Source organism: Oryx dammah, unplaced genomic scaffold (genome assembly GCF_014754425.2).
Source record: "Oryx dammah isolate SB20612 unplaced genomic scaffold, SCBI_Odam_1.1 HiC_scaffold_22, whole genome shotgun sequence".
Taxonomy (NCBI): domain Eukaryota; kingdom Metazoa; phylum Chordata; class Mammalia; order Artiodactyla; family Bovidae; genus Oryx; species Oryx dammah.
The window spans coordinates 54,443,839-54,454,651 of record NW_024070206.1 but is presented as its reverse complement, the minus strand read 5'-3'; the positions used below and the strand labels follow the sequence as shown (position 1 = coordinate 54,454,651).

General features: G+C 44.7%; 1 protein-coding gene across 2 annotated transcripts in view; it reads left to right on the top strand.

Annotated features, from left to right (window-relative positions):
- The first annotated feature begins 5,035 nt into the window (after positions 1-5,035).
- RTTN (rotatin) overlaps positions 5,036-10,813 on the top strand; it is a 109,681-nt gene continuing 103,903 nt past the window's right edge. Inside the window, exons 1-4 of one of the 2 annotated variants that reach the window (XM_040264348.1) lie at positions 5,036-5,355; positions 5,681-5,868; positions 6,718-6,895; positions 8,812-8,901. In XM_040264348.1, the coding sequence (XP_040120282.1) occupies positions 5,325-5,355; positions 5,681-5,868; positions 6,718-6,895; positions 8,812-8,901 (487 nt within the window). In that variant the 5' untranslated portion in view covers positions 5,036-5,324. The remainder of the gene's footprint in view (positions 5,356-5,680; positions 5,869-6,717; positions 6,896-8,811; positions 8,902-10,813) is intronic. The other variant, XM_040264347.1, reaches the window with a different exon arrangement.

The following is a 10,813-nucleotide window of genomic DNA, read 5'->3' as shown; positions in this document are numbered from 1 at the left end:
ACAGCTAGCTATAATTGATTTTATATATTGATTTTGTATCCGTTAACCTTGCTAAGGTCTTTTTTTTACCTCCAATAGTTTCTGTTTTGATTCTTTAGGATTTTTCTCTAAATAAGATCATGTCAATGAAAAAACAGAAATAGATGTACTTTTTCTTTCTAATCTGGAGGACTTTTCTTTTTCTTGCCCAATCACTCTAAATAAAAACTTCCAGGACAAAATTGAACAGAAATATCGATAGTAGACATCTGTGTCTGCTTTTCTACATCTATAAATAAGACCCTTACTTATTAAATTGTATTAAAAAAAGCAGGGTTCAAATTTATGTTGCTCTGCTATTTGAAATGGAACATGAATATATCTTGTTTCCATCCTTCCACTTTAAAAGGGCATGAAATATTTATGAATGTTCTATTTTGGTATGGGGACAATAAATTAGAATTTGACAATCCCCTTAAAAATTAAACATTATGTAAATTCATAGGACAAAGTTACGGGGCATGATTAGGAAAATTCATGAGTGGGGAATGAAACCTCAGGCCTCAACCACTTTTCCTTCTTAGAGATCAGAATTATTAATAAATCATGATCTTCATTTTTAAATAAGGCAGGCCGGGGTCCAGGTGACTTTCCTGGAAGGCACACAGAATGCTTGCTGCCCCTGGGGGCCTGTGAAGAACTTCCACACATCTATTGGGTAGAGCTCCTTTTGTTTAGGAATCCTGCTTGCATTGTCTTCATAAATAAATTAGTATCCCAATTAATGTAAAAGTAGCCTGAAAAGGATTTGCCCTTTGGACCAAGAATTTCTTCCCTCTGAAAAAATGAGGAAAAGGGATCAAAGTACTGTGGGTTTTTTTTTTTGTTGTTGCTGTTGTTTTGCTGGAAATTTCTCCTGGATATGGCTCTACAAATGGCTGTAAGGCTGCAATTACCTCCAAGCACAGAGCCTCCCTCACCAAGCAGCAAAGTCATTTCTGGGGCCCAGTGTTCCTCTGATGGAGCGTCTACCTTGTGGTTACTCTTGCAGGTAGCACTGGGATATGATTTGACATTGCCTTTGATTCCTAGAAAGAGGATTATTTCAGTCCTTTTGGGCTGCTGCTGCTAAGTCACTTCAGTCGTGTCTAACTCTGTGCAACCCCATAGACGGCAGCCCACCAGGCTCTCCCGTCCCTGGGATTCTCCAGGCAAGAACACTGGAGTGGGTTGCCATCTCCTTCTCCAAAGCATGAAAGTGAAAAGTGAAAGTGAAGTCGCTCAGTCGTGTTCAACCCTCAGCGACTTCATGGACTGCAGCCTTCCAGGCTCCTCTGTCCATGGGATTTTCCAGGCAAGCATACTGGAGTGGGGTGCCATTTCCTCCTCTAGGGGATCTTCCCGATCCAGGTATGGAACCCACATCTTCTGCATGGGCAGGTGGATTCTTTTATGCTGAGCCACCTGGGAAGCCCTCCTGGTTCTTAGATGGCTGTTTTTCTGTGTCCTCACCTGGCAAAAGGGAGGAAACCTTTCCTCTCAGAAACCTCTTTTATAATAATATAAAAGCACAAATCCCACTCATGAGAACTCCACCCTAAGGACCCAATCTTCTCCTGAAGGTCCCACTTCCTAATGCCATCACAGTGGAGATTAGATTTTAATATGAAAATTTTTTTTTTTTTTTGGTGTGGGGGTAACGGGACAAACATTCAGTCCATGGCAAAGAAGCACCCTTCACTTACTACTACTACTACTACTAAGTCGCTTCAGTTGTGTCCGACTCTGTGCGACCCCATAGACAGCAGCCCACCAGACTCCCCCGTCCCCAGGATTCTCCAGGCAAAAATACTGGAGTGGGTTGCCATTTCCTTCTCCAATGCATGAAAGTGAAAAGTCAAAGTGAAGTCGCTGAGTCATGTCCAACTCCTAGCGACCTCATGGACTGCAGCCTACCAGGGTCCTCCGTCCATGGGATTTTCCAGGCAAGAGTACTGGAGTGGGGGCCATTGCCACAGCTGCTAAAATGTTTGTTGTTAGTAGTAACTACAGGTTATGGAGGTCCTGGGGTGTGTGCTGTTACCTGCTTTGGTCCTATCAGAAGGTACAATTATTAATGTCAATTTCTACTTGTAGAAGTTGAGGTTATAGAGGCATCAGTTTTTCTCCCTTACTCCCAATTCTTTCCCCTTGTTTTATGTCAATATCCCTTCTTTTCCCTAGTGGAAGTCTTCCCATCTCCTTGTGATCCTTGCATAGTATTCTATTATAACATCTAGTTATCCTCTTCTGTGGAGAAGGCGATGGCAACGGGGCCTGGCAGGTTGCAGTCCATGTGGTCTCAAAGAGTCGGACACGACTGAGTGACTTCACTTTCACTTTCATGCACTGGAGAAGGAAATGGCAACCCACTCCAGTGTTCTTGCCTGGAGAATCCCAGGGATGGGGGAGCCTGGTGGGCTGCTGTCTATGGGGTCGCACAGAGTCGGACACGACTGAAGTGACTTAGCAGCAGCAGCCTCTTCTGCTCTTAGATGGGGCTTCCTTGATGTGGGCTCAGATGATAAAGCATCTGCCTGCAATGCAGTAGCCACAGGTTCAATCCCTGGGTCGTCAAGATCCCCTGAAGAAGGAAAGGGCAACCCACTCCAGTATTCTTGCCTGGAGAATTCCACGGACAGAGGAGCCTGGCAGGCTACAGTCCATGGGGTCCAAAAGAATCAGACATGACTGAGTGAGTAACTCACTACTGCTTAGAGAGTGAACAGGTAACCTAGGATCAGGTATGGAATATTTCTTGCTGCATCAGTAAATGAAGACTATCATGGTCTTCAGCAGTTGTAGCCACCACCTGATGAGGAACTCAGGGAGGAAAGACTCCCTGCCACCTGGCAGCCATCAGACTTCAGCCACTGGCTGAGGGTTGTGAAAACCCAGGATACTGGCGCCAGATAGGTGAGGTGCATATCACAGGAGTGATGTCAGGGAGCCCAGACTCCTGCATTTTCTCATATACCTAGAAAAGCACTAAATTCCTTCACTTGAGATACCTGGTTTTCTGTTCAGACTACCTGCTTGTTGCAAAACTTCTATATAACCTGGCTACCCCTTCGCCTCCTTGGAGCAGTTCTCTCAGGGTTTTCCTGAGATTCTGCCTCTTGGGCTTGAAGTTTTAAAAATTCCCACCGAATAAAACATAACTCTCAGTGTTTAAGTTGTGCATATTTTTTCGGTGGGCACCAGGCCACCTTAGGTCCCAGCTGGTGGGGTCTTGGTTAAATATCCCGCCCTCCCCACTCCCTCGATTTCCTCCTGGTGCCTCTCACTGGCCACGGTCAACTCAGGGATGGAGGCCCCGCTGCCTGGATGGTGCAGCCTTTTCACGTGGACAAGTCAGTTACCTGCAGGGTCTGGCAAGTGGAGCAGAGCCACTGGAGGGGCCACGTGGAGAGGAACTGGCAGGCCGGCTGCCCCTTCTCTTACTCCCAGACCTCATCCAGCCACCAAGACTTTCTCATTTTCAGAGTGACTCTGACAGACTCACTCTGATTTTGGGCCTTTGTATATACTGTTCCCAAAAATCACTGCAGATGGTCACTGCAGCTGTGAAATTCAAAGACACTTGCTCTTTGGAAGAAAACCTATCACCAACCTAGACAGCATATTAAAAAACAGAGACATTACTTTGCTAACAAAGTTCCGTCTAGTCAAAGCTATTATTTTCCAGTAATCATGTATGGATGTGAGAGTTGGACTATAAAGAAAGCTGAGCACTGAAGAATTGATGCTTTTGAACTGTGGTGTTGAAGACTCTTGAGAGTCCCTTGGACTGCAAGGAGATCCAACCAGTCCATTCTGAAGGAAATCAGTTTGAATATTCATTGGAAGGACTGATGCTGAAGCTGAAACTTCAATACTTCGGCCACACCCATTTGAAAAGACCCTGATGCTGGGAAAGATTGAAGGCACGAGAAAGGGATGACAGAGGATGAGACAGCTGGATGGCATCACCGACTCAATGGACATGAGTTTGAGTAAGCTCCAGGAGTTGGTGATGGACGGGGAGGCCTGGCGTGCTGCAGTCCATGGGGTTGCAAAGAGTCAGGCATGCCTGAGCGACTGGACTGAACTGAACTGATATACTGTTTTCTCTGGCAGAAATTGCCTCACCCCTTTTCAATGCATGGAAAACAAACAAACAAAACCCAAACTCCTACTTACCCCTCAAGATTCAGCTCAAATGTCACCACAAGCGTGTGTTTTACCTATACACTTGTAGAAGTAGCCGACTCCGAAAAACGGGACAAAGAAAGGAATCCTCAGTCAGCCACTTACTAGTTGACGTGACTGTGTGCCAGGAATTTCTCAGATTTTTAAGTTCCTCTCCCCTCTTTTGTTTTCCCTTCAAAATAAGAATGGGAATTGGTGCCTCGACATCCCTTTTCCCAGGATGAACAGGTCCCCGAGGTAAAGTGTTCTCTAAAATGCAAATCACTTTACAAATTTCGTTTTGTTGTCAACGCTTTAGCCATTGCCTATATTTATTTTTTTCTTTCCTATTGAGATCGAAGTGCAGCAGTCAACCTCAGTGGCATTCAAAAAAGAATTCAAACCCCTTCTCAGCCCTTTTCTTTCTCCAGCCCTCTTCTCTCCTGTGCACTTCCCCTCCGCCGCACTCACGCCTTTTACCACTTGTTTACTCTGAACCATCAACCTGGATGTGTTCCATCCCACAGTTAAAGACGTTGGGTCGTTTAGTCACGGGAGGGAGGCAAGTAGGGGTGGGTAATCCTAACATGAGCCTGCATTCTGAATGGTAAGGGAGCTGAACTCTGGGAGGTGATAATTCAGACTGGCAGGGTGCTGAGCCAGCCCCTCGCGGAGGCAGGACGCAGGGCGGGGTTGAGTTTCTGCAGAACCCGCGCCGCAGCCCGCGCGGGCAGGCCGGAACCGCGGGCATTCCGGAACCTCGGACAGGCGGGCGCGGGGGCGGGCCCGGAATTCCGGGAAGGGGCACTACAGTGTGAAGACTACAACTCCCGAGATGCACAGCACGAAGCCCGTTCTCTCCCCGTTTGCCCCCTCTCTGTCCAGTGCTTATGATGGAGACCACCGTCTAAGAACCGCATACGTAACCGTGGAGACCGTATACGCTCTCCTGGCAGTGCGGGGGCCAGGGACAGCTCACGGAGTATACCTCTCACTCTTTGGGTCTTTCGTGCCCACTGTGCAGAACCCGCCTTCGGAGCGGCAGGGTTTCTCGGGGGGACGGTAATTGTGGCCGGACGCGGTGGCGCGGCGGTTTAATTCTCCGGCGGCGGCCGAGCGAGCGGAGAAGAGACGAGATGGTCCTGACGGGGCTCATCCGGAAACTCGGTAACCGTCCGCGTTCCCCCGCGCCCGGGCCGCCCGGCTGAGGCGGCCGCTCGCCGAGGATGGCCGGGCCACGTTCGCGGAGGCCGGGCCACCGCGGCGACGACTTCCCGTGGCGGCCGGGCAGCCCCCCGGGGACCCACGTCGGACTCGGTGTCGAGACCCCGGCGTTCGCGTCCCGGCCTGCGCGTGTAGACGGAACCGGCATGTTCCTTTGCCTCTTCAGCCGGCTCCCGCCCCCGGCCTGGATAGGGAAAGCGTTGGGGGGGATCCTCGGCGGGCGGCTCTCGGGGTCGGGAAACAGACGTGTGCTGTGCTGCTTTGACAGGTCACCCGCTGGCCGAGATCCGGGAGCGCGCGCTCAGGAGTATTCTCTGCAAGCTCGAGCACAGCTTGGTCTGCGGCGCGGACCTGGCTTCGCACAGGCTGCTGTTTCTCCACTTGCTGGAATGGTTCAATTTCCCGTCCGTCCCAGTGAAGGACGAGGTCCTGGGTCTGCTGAGCAGACTGGTTAAGGTTAGCATCCCTTCGAAATAAGCAAGTGTTCCATAGTCGCTTAGTTGGAACTTCTGTTGAAAATTATTAATTAAAAAAAAAGAATCACAACTGGAGATGTTGACTTTTCATTCCTCAGGGTATATAATGTTCCTCCTTTTCTCTTCTGTGTGATGTTGACCCTCCCAGTGTCTCTCATATGCTCTGAAGTTAACACGGTTTCTGAGTTCAGGGATGTCCCCTTTTTTTTTGGCATCATCTTGGGAGGTTAATATTTGTCATTCTGTTTTCCCTTATGGTCTGTTGTTTACATGTTAAAAATTAGAGGTACTTTTGTATAAAAGAGAACACACGAAAGATGACGTTACAGATCCCGATGGTAGACGGCACACGTGGTGTTTTGTTTCGTTTCTCCCCATACCTGGTTTTCAGATTATTTTTCTGTCTTGAGAGTAGTTAGTTGTCAGGGTCGAATAGCTCAGTGCTAGTTTAAGGTTTCTAAACTTTGTAAATCACGTGCAGTTGTAGGGGGTACTTATTACTTCGGCATCCTGTGAGTGGTTGGAGGTAGGAAAGGAAAGGGCCAGTGTCAGTGGAGAGAAGTAATCAGTTTAATAAATAAAAGTAGGGATTGATAATGTGCATTTCTAATGTTCATTGTCTGGGCTTTTCTCTCGTCAGTTTGACCGAATATTTCATATATGTCTGTATGAATCTTTGTGTCATGTACATCATTGCAAGTTTTATGTTTTAAAAAGGGAACATCTGATATAATACCAAAAATAGTTCCATGTTTTACTTGCTGTAACATAAAGTCTAGAGATTTTGATATTCGTAGTTTTTCTCAAGACTCTCCTTTTCTGATTGCAGTATCCTCCAGCAGTGCAGCATATGGTTGATCTTGGCGCAGTTGAATTCTTATCTAAACTTCGCCCTAATGTGGAGCCGAATCTGCAGGCGGAAATTGATGGCATTCTGGATGGACTTTTTAGTCTTCCTTCAGAAGTTCCTGAAATGTACTCTTCATCTTACCAGACCAGTCAAACTGGTAACTCTCTGAAATCAATCTGATGAAGTCAATTAATCAATCATTCTGTTAATATATTGGTTCTAATGGTTAATTCTAAGGAAAGGGACCTTGGTGGTGGTGGTGGTAGTTGCTCAGTCATGTCTGACTCTTTGTGACCCCACGGACTATAGCACACCAGGCTCCTCTGTCTATGGGATTCTAAACCCTTCCCCGCTCCCCCGTCCCACAACTTACTTTTCTTGTGTTAATTTATATGAATTTGACCATAACTCTCCTTCTCTAACATTATACAGGGACTTGCCTGTAGGTCATATGGTAAAGAATCTGCCTGCAGCGCAGGAGACCCAGGTTCAGTCTCTGGGTTGGAAGATCCTCTGGAGAAGGAAATGGCAACCCACTCCAGTATTCTTGCCTGGAGAATCCCATGAACAGAGGAGCCTGGCGGGCTACAGTCCTTGGGGTCACAAAGAGTCGGACCCAACTGAGCAACTAACACCACCAACATTATAGAGAGGAGGACAGTTGTGTAATTTTGCCTCTTTGATTGAGGGACATAAAAAGATGCACGTAACTTTCTTTTTGTGAGACTGCTTTGACCGATTGTTTTTTAAACGATAAGAAATATTCATTGAGCATTCATTACTAAGTGCCAGGCATTGTTTTAAATGTTTTATACTTTCATTTTGGGACTGTGTTCTTCATAGTGATACTCATGATTTTGTTATGGGATACAATCAAAATGAGCTACACATTTAGTATACCTGCGAAAATCAGAGTCAAAGAGACTAGATTTATGTCCCAGGTCTGCCACTAGCTGTGTGGTCTTGGCTAAGGGCCTCAGTCCCTCCAGGCTTTGTTTTCTCTTCCAGAAATCGGTACAATAAACGAGAACATCTTACAAGATTTTTGTGAGGGTTAAGTGAGACAGTACTTAGCATAGAGCCTAGCGTCTATTAAGCCCAGAACTCCTATTTGGTGTCCAGTAGTTCCTTGCTCATGGAAAGCATTTAAATTGATGTGAAGAAAAGCAGATGCTCTTGAAATTTATGAAATGTATAAGATTTTCATACTCTTGAGTATAGAATTTAAGTAGAAGTATAAACAAGTGTGTTTTTGCTCATTTAATCTGTTAGACTCGATGTTTCTCTATGCCAGTGCTCTGCTGTCCCTGCTGTGACCCTCGGACCCGCTCGAAACAGGAAATAACAATAGCAGCTGCCATTTACTGAATTCTTGTGTAATTGTGATTTTTAACAGTGTATTTTAGAATTTCTTTGTAAGGCATAACAAAGAAAGGATAATCTTATATCATGAATTTTCAACCTCGTTCCTGCAGGTGAGATTAGACGAGTGGTCGTGGGCTAATTTGTAGTTATCTGTATCAGTCTGAGGACCACTGGCATGAAAACTGCTAATGGAAAATTACAAAATCGAGTTTTAGCCTTTTCTTCATTCTCAGTCTCATTACAACTGAAATGCTGAATATGCAATCATGTATGATAGGGGATAGTCAGAGTTACTGAAAGGTAGTGCCTGACTCTTGCCTTGGCAACTTTTTTCTTAAAAAACATGAATGGAAAATTGAAGTGATGGGGAACTATGTGGAGTAAAAGAGGAGAGAGATGGACTAAGAAGCAGAGGTGAACAGTCCTTGAGTTAATCCTTGCAGCGAATTCTTTATGTACATTGTGCATATTTTCATTCTAAGAAATAGTTGCAGTTACTTAACAGTAACAGAAGAAACTCCCTGAATTTGAAATTGACTCAGCAGTCACATTTTTTTCTTCTTTAGGAGGACAGATTATTCAGAGAAACATAACTGCATTTTTTTTAGTTTTTAAAATGATCCAGAAACTTAAACCATTAATATATGAAAAGAGCAAGTTTCACTTTCAGCAAGTAATGCACCAGTAATATATATATTTTCTTTTCAGATTTGCTGCATCAACCTGAAATCTTAACAGGATATTTTCCTCAAGACAAAAGTACTTTGCAGCAGACGGAAATACCCTCCCAACCTGTGGGTAAGTGTCTGTGGTGAAGTAGATACTGTTGACCTGGGAAATTGGAACATAATATACTTTTCCTCATTATTCTGAAGACATGTTGTGGTCAGACTTAAATGTTTCGGCACCAAAGTGTTTATTTCCTCTAATTAGATTAGGATAGTCTAAAGGGTCCAACTTAATTGTTCTTACTGCCTTTAAGCTGCTGTGTGGGTGTGGTAATGGTGCCGAGGTCCTTGGCGCCTGTTGATCGGAGAGTCTGTCAGGAGCTGAGCTATGCCCCGTGCACGTCACCTCGTGAGAATTCACATCACCTCGTGAATTCTCCAGCTCACCCAGCAGGACTGTCCATCCAGTGACACGAGACTCTGGATCACGTTTGTTTCTCCCTCTGTCGTTATCCCCACATCGAGTTGACCTGCGAGTTCTGGTTTAGAGCCTCTCCCGGGAACCTCATCCAGGGCTTCCTGGGTCTGTCTGACCTCTGCTCACGTGCCACCTCCTCAAAGAGGCCTTCCTGACGACTCCAGCCAGGGTCACTTTTTCCTCTGTCTTTGGTTTTCTTCTTACATGTGTTTATTAAACTATGTGTTTATTTACGTCTTGTTTGTCTCCCCTGTTGTAAGCTTAACGGCAGCCGCAAGAACTGCTTCGTCCGGTGTGGGTGTGGGGAACAGTGCCGGAAATGCACTAGGTGTTCAGTATGTCTTGTTTGAAAGAATGAGTGAATCTTCATGGAGTCCCAGATTGATACTCCTAATAACCCCATTTTACTAGTGAGGACCTTTGGACTTAAAAAAGGATAAAATCTTTGTACTAGATGACACAGTTAAGGCACGGTTAAGTGAGCATGAACTTTATATTTTATTGCCTGTGAAGTTGAAATGAAAAGGCTGTTTCCAGTGATATTTCTATGGACATCAAATATTCAGAGCAAATCAGTTTGGAAGCCCTCTGTTACAGAAAAGATTTTTGTAGAAATTCTCAGATTGAGTTCAGCGTAAGAAGGAACAGAAGACTTGCTCAGCTGTTAAAATACTTGGCCTTTCCTTTCTGTAAAAGTTGTGTTAGATTTCTTGGGAGCTTAGGTTTGATATGGTAGTTCTTTGTGTTTGTGGCTCAGAGGCTTAATGTAGTGACAACCAGAGACATCTGAAGGGAGTGTCTCCAGGGCTGGGAAGGGTGGGTATTTGAGTGAAGCTGTTGAAAGCATCCAGGAAGACTGAGATGGTGACGCATTTTTGTGTGAGTTGTAGTTTGTGGATTTGATGGTGTGGATTCTTTTAGACACATTTTTATGTCCTTCCCATCTCTTGCTTTTCCCTTAGACGGTAAACCCTGCTTTTATGTTAACAGTTTTGAAGGAAGCAACTGTGCTGTGTTTGGGAATTTAATAATATTACCTGAATTTAGCAATCCCATGTTCTTTTCAAAGCATGTGGCAGAAAGACTATTTGCCATTTGGAAGGGCTTATGTGTTGCCACCTTAACTTGTACACTAGAAGATCTGTTTAAAAATAATTTGAAGGAGGGTAGTATAAAATTGTATTCGGTTTCTTGGATTTCTTTTAATCTTGTTTGAGCACTGATATTTGATCTTTAACCTTATGGTCTTCAAGTCATCCTCAAAGAGTAACCGTTAAAATATCAAACCCTATTTATGATATTTGAACTTGACTTACTAAATACAGTATGTGATTACATTTATATCATTTTTAATTTCTACAGTTAGAGATCACCAAATATCAGTTTCTTTTTTGTTTAAGGTCTCTGTTCTGGGTAGCCACGTGATAGAATAAATAATTGATGCTATAAATGTCATTCAATATTGGTTTCTAAAAATAATAGGAATTCTGTTTAAATTGTGAAAAGAGATCTGTTATTTGTTCTTTGAGGAGATAAATTTGCAGCTGATCTTTTTGACATACTT